The following is a 13,281-nucleotide window of genomic DNA, read 5'->3' as shown; positions in this document are numbered from 1 at the left end:
TCTTTTATGAATAACTCAAATAGTGAAAACAGATTTTCCTAAGTTTTAGTTTCTTTTTTCACTTTCAGGTATATTTTTAGAAAAATTAATACAAATACAAATGACGTTGAAGAAGTAATTGCTGTCATCATTCTTGGGGCAGTAGCAGAGAGACATTCAAGAGCAGAAGTCAAAGCCTTTCGTGATATTGTGAGACTGTGAATAAGTTATGTGGACTCAATCATGTCTTTAATTTTCTGTGTTTGTGTGTGTCTTCTGTAGTGCTACTCTCCCTTTAAAATTAATCTTCCATTGGGTCTTATTTAGAGCACACCCTCAAGCCAGTTAGAATTAATTCTTTAGTGTTCAACTAATGTACTTACATTATCAACTGTAGTCTGCAATTTCTTAAAGTCTTGCTTAGTTAACATCTTTGGGTTTCCTGTCCTGCCTTTCTATTTGTTAGGGTATCTATGGTTACCACACCATTGGTACATTGAACATTCTAATCTTCGGAATAGGAAAGGAAAAACTACAGCAACAATAATTATCAGAGTGTAAAATGATCTGTTTTCAGGCATTAAGCAGTCAGGTAGCTGTGAATTGCGTGAAACAAAGGTATTATTTGCCATTTCATTGTGATGTTGATTAATATTCTTGGAATGAAAATAATTAGATGTTAATAGTTGGCTTTACTCAGGGGATCATTTGATGCCAATATGAAAGCCAAGGAGAGGAGGCAATTATGCATACATCACATGCATCCTAGTTTCAGTATGGAAGCTTACATTTTAAACCTAAGGTCAGGAAAATAACATGAAAAATTTTACTACAAAGTCTAGACAGGAGGAAGATATAAGAGGAGAGGGAGGAAGCACATTGCAGGTGTCAGATAATCTAGTCTGATTATCTGAGCTGTGCTGGCTATAGGGGAACACTTACCCTTCAGTCCAGCTAGAAGTTAGCAGGGTAAGAAGGAACAAACCAGAATAACATAAAGACTAGCAACAAGGCTCAGGAAAGCAGACAGGAGTTCTAACCTAGCAGCTAAATTTCTTGGGTTCGAGCAAAGATTGAACAAGAAAACTTAAAAAACAAAACAAAACAAAAACAAAAACAAAACTAATCCCTCCCCCCAAACCAATAGTAACCAAGACCCCTTGAATGGTTGAAGACTGTTCAGGTGATAGCAAAAATAGAACAATTCTCAAAAACACCCAACTTTGGGGATCTATGATGTGATTAACAGTTATTAATTAAATAAAAAACAGACAGTAAAATAAGACTCATTGCAAGTGATATATCAATCATTGACCATATTTAAGCAAAACTTAAAATACCACCCCCTCCCACTCTGAGGTACTGATTTTTCCCCTTTTCTCTTAAGATAGGGATCTGGCATCTCAATGAGAGGCCACTTGGCAGAATAAATTGTGATAATACTCAAATACAGATTTGGACATCATTTCCAAGGTAAGCAACACTGGCCTTAAAATTGAAAAATTGCAATTAGTTGTTTAAAAAGTACATAGCAAGGCACTGACTTAATTCTTCTCAAGTTTTAACCAAAAAAAAGGGGGGAAATTAAATCAACAACAACACACAGCAAAAGAACCATAAAAGAACAAAAAATGTTTTTAACGTTTGGTGGAACCCTCCCCAAATCATTGTAGAGTCTCATACAAACTAATGAATAGCAGGATCTATTTTTTTTCAGTATTTACAGTTTCATATAAATACTCCACTCCACTCTTTCTTAGACGTGTCTTTTCATTTTGAAATTGAGCTTTTGAAATTGCAAAAAATAAAAACTACATCCAGAAGTCTGTTAAACTGAATTTAGAAAGACCCAAATAAACTCACAAATATTCCCAAGTTTTCCAAACTGTAAAATATTCCATTCTCAAGTTTCCCTTGAACAGACAGCGACATGACAAGACTGGAGTGTTTATTTTTCTCTACCCAAAAGTCCTCTACCATTTATCTGTAGCTTCCTTTGGCCATGTAAATACTAGTAAAGTAAATACTAAGTTAACTCATTGAAAGTTACTCTTAAGAATTATTCACTTGCAAGAATGGTGAATACTTTGAACAATTATTCAAAGACAGGATTTGATGAGATGTGTACAAAATAAAGTATTTAACAATGACCCTTACCTTTTGGAAGTCAAGGAAACCTTTTTAAAATGCAATACTTGATTGTTTTTACTCCTTTTGTTAGAGAATCTGTAATTGACTTCAAGTGTGTCATGTGACTCAAAGCAAATCAATGCAGAGACTGAGAGACAAAGGTAAATGGAGGATCAAAATTTTCTATCTATTGCTGTGCTGTGATTGCTTTTCATTTTTTATAAGCTTGCTTTGGAGTACCAGGTGGCCAGTCTGTCCCAGTGTGCCCAGAACTGAGGGGTGTTGGGGGACACAGGACTGTAGTACTAAAACCAGGGAAGTTGAGGGCAAATCTGGATGAGCCAGGCACCCTAAGTATGAATCCACGTTGTTGGCCAATCTCTTTAATAGTGATGGTTTGAATTTAACAAATTAAATCCAGCTGTGAAGTAATTGTGAACAACCACCATTCTGTGAAAGACTCCAATAAAAATTATGATCTATCTCCCAAACTCTGGTCATTTTTTGGTATGTATAACCACTCATGACACCACAGAATGTAAAATTCCTGGTTCCATTTTTGACCTTTCTCATGAGTTTCATGTACCCCTAACTGCAAATAATCAGGTGCAGAAGATACAGGGTTTGTTAACTCCTGCCTGGTCTCCTCTGCTGGTTTCCAAGTTCTAGAAACAGATGCCTCACTTGTTGGTACTCTGGCTGCAGTTTTTATGAAGTGCCTGGACCAGCAACAGATCAAATTTGGAGCAGTGTTCAGGCTTTGTTTCTGGGGTAGGAAAGTAACTGTGGAGTTATGGGGTTCAACCCTGTTAAATCGAAGCTCTGGGTAAGGACTGTCATTTACTACAGGGTGACGGTGTACAGTTGTGCAGATGGTGCACTGCACAACTCACCAGGAGCCATTCACATTTTGTTTGTGCGAAAATCCCTCCTGCTGTGCACAGTCCACATGGCTGACAGTGATGGCCTTGTTCTTATAGAACCTGGGAGGCACAGAAGGGCCTTCCACTCTTTGGAGAACCCCTATTCTTGGGCAGTGACTAAGGAGGTGATAGGAAAGAAGGTGTCTCCAATCAACCAAGAATTGCTAAATCCCAGACGTGTGAATTATCTGACCTCACCTACTTCTAAGCCTGTCTTCCATGTTCTTTAATAAAAGTTTCTATGTCAACCAGGGGGCTGACATATATCAAGCTCACGTGTTCTCAACTGCATCTTCCTGCTGATGTCTAATGACTAGCATTTTCATTCTGCAGCTGAATGCATCCTGCCCACAGAGGGAACTACATCAGAAGCCCCTGAGTATTTCTTTAAAGAGACACACATCCCCTCTTCCACAACTTATATTGGTTGTCTTCTTTTTTGAGTCAGTTTTACACCTGAATTCCCCCCCCCTTTCCTACTCCAGTGAGGAGAAAGTAGGGCAGACACAGACCAGGGAATAATGTCTAAACCAGGGCAGATGACAGCACAGACACACTGAATGTAAGCTGAAACGACTCCAGGGAAAACAGAGATGGTTTGGAAATAAAAGCAGAATTTTCCAAATATCACCCAAGATACATGTTTCATTAGGTTGCGTTGGATATAATTTGAAAACTTTTATCCTGATACACAGATAACCATTTCAGAGGGCTGGAATACGGTGTGTTGTTTCCAAATCTATGAAAAAGGAGCCTATTGGGCAAGGTAAAAGGAGTTTTTCATCGCAGAGCGTTTTTAAGAATTAAATAAATAGTGGGTATACTTCATATAAACTAAAGAGTAAGCAGAAAGAGACAAGCCTTCTCTCTTTATAGGTCTCACACCTGAATGCCACAAGAAGAGAGTGGGGGCCTTGGGGGAAATTACAGTCAGAGGGCTGTCCCTTCTCTCCCCCATGCCTCTCCTCAACCTCTCCCTCATTCTCTCAGGGTTTTTGCACGGAAACCCACAGCGATTGTGTGATTATTTATAAAGTTCTCCAGGGACTGCATCTTTCTTTAAGAATCGTCTGTACTGGACAGGGATTACTGGGAGTACCTGATTGACAATATTTGTCATCCAGAGAGAATTCTTCCCAATCAGCAAAGGTATTAAAGGTTAAAGAGGATAGTCTTGTTAGACAGAAATGGGTGTGGCAGTGGGATTTATTGCAAAGAGAATTTGTCTCTATTTACTTGTTGTAGCTGCAAAAGTATTCCATCCATATCCATTCTGTTTAAGAGCAACAGAATAAAGACTGTGTTAGAGCACTGTGCTAGGGGTTAAGTGTGTGTGTGATGTGGCTTCCACACTTGCTCTCCCTTCTGCTGCACTTCTCTTGCTGCATGTGTGTGTGGGACTGACTCCCTATCATTTGAATTTAAGCTCAGATCATCTGTCTAATTCCTCTCTCCTCCCTCAGTCACCATGTACAACATTCTTCATGGTATTTCTCAATATCTGAAATGATCCTATTTGTTTTTTGACTTGCTTGCTCTCTAGACTCCCCCGCTGAGATACAGGTATCCTGAGATCAAGGACCTCACTTTTCTACCTCATCATCTAGACAGCTTCTGGAGGAACTAGATGGAATGAGTGGGTTTCATGCTAAAGTAAGGAATCACAATGAGGACTGCTACAAATGACTTGTCTCTGAGCTATCTCTAATTGACTTGATAATCAGGGTAAGGCAAAAGTCACTATGTAGGGTTAGTGTTTGTAACTAAAATGAATTACTTTTTTGTGCTTTATGTTTCCAGTGTTGCCATCTTCTCTGTTTTAATAAAGGTCTCCAGGGCATTGGGGGGTTTCTTCACACCCTGTGCATCACAGGGGCTGGGAGACTCAACTACCCTAGGTAGCAAGGAGGCGTGGCAATAAGGAAAAAAATTCAAATGCATGCAGAGGTAAGAGAAGAAACTGGATTATGAACTAGGGCTATTTAAGGAGATGAATTCATTTTGGGGTTCTGGTATTTTAGCTCAGAGTGGGATTTTAAGTACCCACTTTTTACTCATTTGTTTTCCACTGCATATGATAATGTCATCATTTATTTTTAAATGGTTCTAAGCTGCAGAATCTTTTTTTTAAGTCAATCCTCATTTTAATAGGAAGAAATGAAACAAGGACATATATAATCTATTTTTGAAGGACTCAAACAAATGCATGTTTGGTTGTGAATATCCAAGAGATAAAAATCCACTGAAACTATATTTCCCTTTGTGTATTCCTTAAAGTGTCAAGTATTGCACTTTAAAATTCTTTTCATCTAACATTTTTGTCCCAGCTTTTCCTGCTGTATTTACATGATTTTATGGATCTTTATTGTTAAAGCAACTAGGTTTTTCTAACTCAGCTTTGGAAGATTGACTCTACAGAACTATTTTGAACAAATGTCATATTTACTTACAAAATTGGGAGATGGGGGCATCCAGCTGAGGCACATTCCCTCCCTTGGCGTTGAGCTTCTGGACTTGGGTCGGGGGCACGGGCTTGTGTGACTGCCCAGTGGCCCGGTACATGGCTTGGACCCACAGGATGCGATCTTGCTCATCATCACTCGCAAATATCACGGTGTCTCCCTCTTTGACTGCATTGAAGAAGGCTCGGCCTCCCTCCAAACCTGGACAAAAAGTGAATAAAAACTACTAAGTTGAGCTGCAATGCCCTTGGCAGGACTGAGTCCAGAGAAAGGGGAGTCCTCCTGATTTCCCCTGAGCCAGAGAGGGGAGGAGCAGTTTATCTAACTCTAGTGGGAAGTCTGACACTCGCTCAGCCAGAATGGAGTCCTGATGGCAAAGAGGCAGTTTTGAGCCTGGCTCTTGTCTCTGTCTTTGTCTTGCTGGGGACAGAACTGTCAAGTAGGCTGTCCACTGGATAGGTAAACATCTGCTATAAATATGCTATTATTTTTCTTATTGTTTAAAAACAAACAACAAAAACATTTCCTGATCCCCAGCTCTTCCTTCTCTTTACAAAGCCGGACTCCCTGCCAGGGCTGCTCAGTTGTTAGTGCACATGCACATCTCCTGGGCAGCTTCCGATCAGGAGGTTTGGGCTAGAGTCTGCGAGTCCGCCTTTCAAACAAGCTCCCAGACCATACAGATGGTGTACGAGGACCACCCTCCGAGTACCAAGGGTCTCTCTCCTTCTATTCTGCCTTAAAGACTCTCCAATCAGGCAGCTGCCCCACCAAAACTTGTCAAGGTTCCCAGTGACTTCCACATTGCTGAATCCAATGATCAGTTCGAAGTCCTCATGTTATTTGATCCGTCTACTTATTTGCAAACTTGGACAGTCTAAGCTCTTTGAAATGCTTTCCTCAGTTGGCTCCAGGTCCCGTGATGTCTTCCTCCTTCCCTGGCTGCCGCTCCTCAGTCCTCTTTGGAGGCTCCTCCTCCTCCTGCCCTTTAAATGTTGGAGCATCCTGGACTTCTGTTTCTGGACCTCTTCTCTTCTTTACCTACACCTTTCTGCCATTGACAACATCCACTCTTACACACCATGAATGTGCTTGTGACCCCTACATGTCCATCTCCATCCTGGCTGTCTCCCTTTGAATTGCAGGTCTGAATATCTAATGGGTTTCTTGACTTCTCCACATGGATATCTAATAGACATCCCACATTTATTGTATCCAACACTGAACTTCTTGTCTTTCTCCCCAGCTCCTCTCCCCTTTGGTAAAGCTGAGCTCACCCTCTAGTTGCTCAAGCCCACAGCCTTGCTTTGGACTTCTCACTTTCTCTCACTACCCACTTCTAGTGGAATTCTCATCACCTAACCTTCAGGATGTTATTATACCTGAGCTTGGTCCCATCTTCCACCCCCAGTGCTGCCACCCCAAGCCTTGTCATGCTCACCTCTTGTCTGGATTACTTCAGAGCCTCCTATCTGATCTGTCTGCCTTCATCCTCACTCTCTGTGGTCAAGTCTCAACATGGCAGCCAGCGCCATCATTTCAGTGCAAGAGTCAGGTCATGTCCTGCTCTGCTCAAAACCTGCTGGTGACCACACTTCACTCAGGAAAGTTCAGGTCCTGACAAGCCCTGTGAGGCCCATGTGAATTGATCCTCTGCTACTCCTCCCCTCATTTCTTGCTCCCTCTCTCACATGCACATGTAAGCACTCATGGTGGCCACGCTAGCCTCTTACAGTTTCTTGAACACTCCGGGTATGTTCTCACCTCAGGACCTTTGTACTTGCTGATCCTGTGCCTAGATCAGTCTTGTTCTAGATGTCTGTATGATTCACACTGTCTCTTCCTTCATGTCTTTGTTCAAATGTCTCATTCTTTTTCAAGCCTTCCCTGACCTCTAACCCTTATTACTCCTCTCTCTCACCTTGCTGCAGTCTCCTCCACAGTTCTTATCATCTTACACACTATAGAATTTACTTTACTTTAGAAGGACAGGTTTTGTCTGTTTTGTTAACTGCTGGTACCTAACATAATGTATGGCATATAGTAGGGGCTCAACAAATACTTCTTGAATGAATGAATGCTCTATAGACTCATCTTTATGCATGGATAGTTCTCAAGGTTAAAATTTAGAAAAAGGCAAGTAGAAACCTCTCTTTGAACTCAGGCCAAAGTTATACCATGTCTGTTAACATATTCCAAAAACTGGTATTTGGGGGTTACTGAGAACCCTCTCACCAGATATAAAGCTTCATATCTTCATCAAGTTCATTACCATTGCACCCCATTATCAGTTAAAATTGACAGAACAATTGGAGTGATTAGCCACCCCAAATTTCCATCAATGCCCAGTCACAAATATGCTTGACATCTGGCATTGAAGAAGGTGACATGAAGACTTTGCTGTCTTGTAGATACTGTTAACTCAGGTATCTGTCTATTCCATGAGAGTGGGTATGCACTCATAGTTTTGCACTTAGAATTTCTAGGGATTCTAAAACAATAAGTGGTACTTCTTTATATGCAAGGTCTAGTGGTACAGTAATTTTAATTAAGGATTCTGGGTGGTTATAATTATGAGGAAATATTTTTCCTAATTTTTAAAAGGGTTTTAAAGTGTGTCCATTGGGTAGGATGATGTCCAGTTAGCAAGCTGAGAAAAATCTGATGAAGCAAATGAATGGCAGGATAAGAAGGAAGATTCTGGAGGGGCAGAAGAAAGAAGAGGAGCTCTGAGGAATGACAGAGCCCTGAGATGTGAGCGAGAAAGAGCAAAAAGCAAGAGGACCGACCTGCCGTTCAGGCCCATAATGACCTCCAGGGTGAGCTACTTTTTTTGTTACATTTATTTGTTTGTTTATTCGTTTATCTATTTTTATTGACTTTAGAAAGAACAGAAGGGAGAGAGAGAGATAGGAGCAGCAATTCATGCCTGTATGTGCCCTGACCGGGGATCGGACCCTCAACCTCTGCAGTCCGGGACAACGCTCTAACCAATCAAGCTGTCCAGCTAGGACAACAGATAAGCTACTCTGTTGCAGTCAGCGAATGCCAGCTAGACACAACTGGCAGGACTCTACTTGCCACCCTGCTGCTCCAGGGCCTGCAGTGACTGTCAGAAAGTCAGTTCATGGGGTTGCCTCAAAGTGGAGAGGTAAAGAGAGAAAGATGCTAAAGATTCAGACTTTTATTTAATCCTCCTAACAGCCTTCTGAGATAACTACTATCATTCCCATTTGTAAGTGAGGAAATTGAGTCACAGAAAAGTCAATAACTAGCCCACGACCACAGTGGGGCTGGGACCATCAAGGGTGAGTCTGACCCTGGCTGCTTAACTTCCAAGCTGACGACAGCAGCCACTGTGTGGCTCGCTGCTCAGCTGGGGCCCTGGGGCCAGACACATGGTGGGCCTGTGAGGGTCAGTTAGTAACAACCGCAGAGGGCTGACGGGGGCAGCCGGAAAAGGGGCCCTCTAAAGCAGCAGAAGCAACGACAGTGACAGCAGCGGAGAGCAGCAGAGCTTTTCCAGAAAGCAAGGGAGACAAGGACACATACAGGAGAAAGAGCAAGGGGAGGGCAGAGCCCTGGGAGACAGAAACCCGAGGGAGAAGAAAGCAAAGGCACGCTGGCATGTGCTTCGAGGCGCGGTCTCAGACCACACAGCAATTCCTGAGACTGAACCTGCAGTGTGTGACAGCGCATGGCTCTCCTCAGACCACGCAGCAATTCCTGAGACTGAACCTGCAGTGTGTGACAGCGCGTGGCTCTCCTCAGAGGACACAGCAATTCCTGACACTGAACCTGCAGTGTGTGACAGCGCATGGCTCTCCTCAGAGGACACAGCAAGTCCTGAGACTGAACCTGCAGTGTGTGACAGGGCGTGGCTCTCCTCAGAGGACACAGCAATTCCTGAGACTGAACCTGCAGTGTGTGACAGCGCGTGGCTCTCCTCAGACCACGCAGGAAGTCCTGAGACTGAACCTGCAGTGTGTGACAGCGCATGGCTCTCCTCAGAGGACACAGCAATTCCTGAGACTGGACCTGCAGAGTGTGACAGCGCATGGCTCTCCTCAGACCACGCAGCAAGTCCGGAGACTGAACCTGCAGTGTGTGACAGCGCATGGCTCTCCTCAGAGGACACAGCAATTCCTGAGACTGAACCTGCAGTGTGTGACAGCGCGTGGCTCTCCTCAGAGGACACAGCAATTCCTGAGACTGAACCTTCAGTGTGTGACAGCGCATGGCTCTCCTCAGAGGACACAGCAAGTCCTGACACTGAACCTGCAGTGTGTGACAGCGCATGGCTCTCCTCAGACCACTGAGCAAGTCCTGAGACTGGACCTGCAGTGTGTGACAGCGCATGGCTCTCCTCAGAGGACACAGCAAGTCCTGACACTGAACCTACAGTGTGTGACAGCGCATGGCTCTCCTCAGAGGACACAGCAAGTCCTGACACTGAACCTGCAGTGTGTGACAGCGCGTGGCTCTCCTCAGACCACTGAGCAAGTCCTGAGACTGAACCTGCAGTGTGTGACAGCGCATGGCTCTCCTCAGAGGACACAGCAAGTCCTGAGACTGAACCTGCAGTGTGTGACAGCGCATGGCTCTCCTCAGACCACTGAGCAAGTCCTGACACTGAACCTGCAGTGTGTGACAGCGCATGGCTCTCCTCAGACCACTGAGCAAGTCCTGACACTGAACCTGCAGTGTGTGACAGCGCATGGCTCTCCTCAGACCACGCAGCAAGTCCTGACGCTGAACCTGCAGTGTGTGACAGCGCATGGCTCTCCTCAGAGGACACAGCAATTCCTGAGACTGGACCTGCAGAGTGTGACAGCGCATGGCTCTCCTCAGACCACGCAGCAAGTCCGGAGACTGAACCTGCAGTGTGTGACAGCGCATGGCTCTCCTCAGAGGACACAGCAATTCCTGAGACTGAACCTGCAGTGTGTGACAGCGCGTGGCTCTCCTCAGAGGACACAGCAATTCCTGAGACTGAACCTTCAGTGTGTGACAGCGCATGGCTCTCCTCAGAGGACACAGCAAGTCCTGAGACTGAACCTGCAGTGTGTGACAGCGCATGGCTCTCCTCAGACCACGCAGCAAGTCCTGAGACTGAACCTGCAGTGTGTGACAGCGCATGGCTCTCCTCAGAGGACACAGCAAGTCCTGAGACTGAACCTGCAGTGTGTGACAGCGCATGGCTCTCCTCAGAGGGCACAGCAAGTCCTGACACTGAACCTGCAGTGTGTGACAGCGCGTGGCTCTCCTCAGACCACACAGCAATTCCTGAGACTGAACCTGCAGTGTGTGACAGCGCGTGGCTCTCCTCAGACCACTGAGCAAGTCCTGACACTGAACCTGCAGTGTGTGACAGCGCATGGCTCTCCTCAGAGGACACAGCAAGTCCTGACACTGAACCTGCAGTGTGTGACAGCGCGTGGCTCTCCTCAGACCACGCAGCAAGTCCTGAGACTAAACCTGCAGTGTGTGACAGCGCATGGCTCTCCTCAGAGGACACAGCAAGTCCTGACACTGAACCTGCAGTGTGTGACAGCGCGTGGCTCTCCTCAGACCACGCAGCAAGTCCTGAGACTGAACCTGCAGTGTGTGACAGCGCGTGGCTCTCCTCAGACCACGCAGCAATTCCTGAGACTGAACCTGCAGTGTGTGACAGCGCGTGGCTCTCCTCAGACCATGCAGCAAGTCCTGAGACTGAACCTGCAGTGTGTGACAGCGCGTGGCTCTCCTCAGACCACGCAGCAAGTCCTGACACTGAACCTGCAGTGTGTGACAGCGCATGGCTCTCCTCAGAGGACATAGCAAGTCCTGACACTGAACCTGCAGTGTGTGACAGCGCATGGCTCTCCTCAGAGGACACAGCAAGTCCTGAGACTGAACCTGCAGTGTGTGACAGCGCGTGGCTCTCCTCAGACCACGCAGCAATTCCTGAGACTGAACCTGCAGTGTGTGACAGCGCATGGCTCTCCTCAGAGGACACAGCAAGTCCTGAGACTGAACCTGCAGTGTGTGACAGCGCATGGCTCTCCTCAGAGGACACAGCAAGTCCTGAGACTGAACCTGCAGTGTGTGACAGCGCATGGCTCTCCTCAGAGGACACAGCAAGTCCTGAGACTGAACCTGCAGTGTGTGACAGTGCGTGGCTCTCCTCAGACCACACAGCAATTCCTGAGACTGAACCTGCAGTGTGTGACAGCACGTGGCTCTCCTCAGACCACTGAGCAAGTCCTGACACTGAACCTGCAGTGTGTGACAGCGCATGGCTCTCCTCAGAGGACACAGCAAGTCCTGAGACTGAACCTGCAGTGTGTGACAGCGCATGGCTCTCCTCAGAGGACACAGCAAGTCCTGACACTGAACCTGCAGTGTGTGACAGCGCGTGGCTCTCCTCAGACCACGCAGCAAGTCCTGAGACTAAACCTGCAGTGTGTGACAGCGCATGGCTCTCCTCAGAGGACACAGCAAGTCCTGACACTGAACCTGCAGTGTGTGACAGCGCGTGGCTCTCCTCAGACCACGCAGCAAGTCCTGAGACTGAACCTGCAGTGTGTGACAGCGCGTGGCTCTCCTCAGACCACGCAGCAAGTCCTGACACTGAACCTGCAGTGTGTGACAGCGCATGGCTCTCCTCAGAGGACACAGCAAGTCCTGACACTGAACCTGCAGTGTGTGACAGCGCATGGCTCTCCTCAGAGGACACAGCAAGTCCTGATACTGAACCTGCAGTGTGTGACAGCGCATGGCTCTCCTCAGAGGACACAGCAAGTCCTGAGACTGAACCTGCAGTGTGTGACAGCGCATGGCTCTCCTCAGAGGACACAGCAAGTCCTGAGACTGAACCTGCAGTGTGTGACAGCGCATGGCTCTCCACTGGACACCCCTACAGGATCCGTCTTGTCAGGAAGAAGAGCACAGGTCTGGGGATAAACGGAGGCAGACCAGGCAAGGAAGGCTAGCCCGCTCCTTAGGGAGAGACCGCCCAATAAGGCACGTGGACGTAACCCATTCATAATGGTAAAGTTGTTGAGGATTCAATTTAGTCATTTAAACTGGGCCACTGAATTATTTCAAATGAATATCCCTTTCTTTGAAAACGTCATCACTTATTCTAACAGGAATTGAGAGACTGCCACGTGTTGTTCGAACCACACCCAGGGAAGAGTAAAGCGGAGCCCTGCCCTCTTTAGCCTACTATGAGTAGCTTGTATGCAAAACTTACATCAGTTATTTACCAAGTCTCCAAATTTGTATTTGAAGGACTCTAAATAGGTTAAGTTAGTTTAGTGCTAATGCTTGTGTCTGGGCAGTCACTGGGTCCCAGGCTGGGACAAAGGAAGGACATGCACAGTGACAAGGCTACCTACCTCATAAACTCCTCTGCCATTGACAACCTGGATAAAGCCAAGGGGGGGGACAGAGAGACCCAGAGGGTTTCTCCTTTTCCACACTCACCCTTGGGGGAGGCTGGGAAGACTTTTCACTTCTCTGAGACATTGGCTACATTGCACTCCACCCTCTCTAGGTGGCAGAATGTACTGTGCATTAGAATACCCTCTGGGGCTTATTGAAATAGGAGGATTCTGCCCTCTGACTCTGGTTCATATGGTAGGTTAGGGGCCTAGGAATTTCTTTTTTTTTTTCTTTTCATTTTTCTGAAGCTGGAAACAGGGAGAGACAGTCAGACAGACTCCCGCATGAGCCCGATCGGGATCCACCCGGCACGCCCACCAGGGGCAACGCTCTGCCCACCAGGGGGCGATGCTCTGCCC

The 13,281-nt window shown here is 46.0% G+C and overlaps 1 protein-coding gene across 20 annotated transcripts in view; it reads right to left on the bottom strand.

The window, feature by feature from the left end:
* CADPS (calcium dependent secretion activator) overlaps positions 1 to 13,281 on the bottom strand; it is a 598,625-nt gene that overhangs the window by 162,815 nt on the left and 422,529 nt on the right. For 19 of the 20 annotated variants that reach the window (XM_066352056.1, XM_066352057.1, XM_066352051.1 and 16 more), the window contains exon 11: positions 5,483 to 5,695. In XM_066352056.1, the coding sequence (XP_066208153.1) occupies positions 5,483 to 5,695 (213 nt within the window). Of the gene's footprint in view, positions 1 to 921; positions 934 to 5,482; positions 5,696 to 13,281 lie in introns of all 20 variants that reach the window. The other variant, XM_066352059.1, reaches the window with a different exon arrangement.

This window comes from Saccopteryx leptura, chromosome 10, assembly GCF_036850995.1.
Source record: "Saccopteryx leptura isolate mSacLep1 chromosome 10, mSacLep1_pri_phased_curated, whole genome shotgun sequence".
Lineage (NCBI taxonomy): Eukaryota > Metazoa > Chordata > Mammalia > Chiroptera > Emballonuridae > Saccopteryx > Saccopteryx leptura.
The sequence above is the reverse complement of the archived record's forward strand: the minus strand, read 5'-3'. Positions and strand labels throughout refer to the sequence as shown.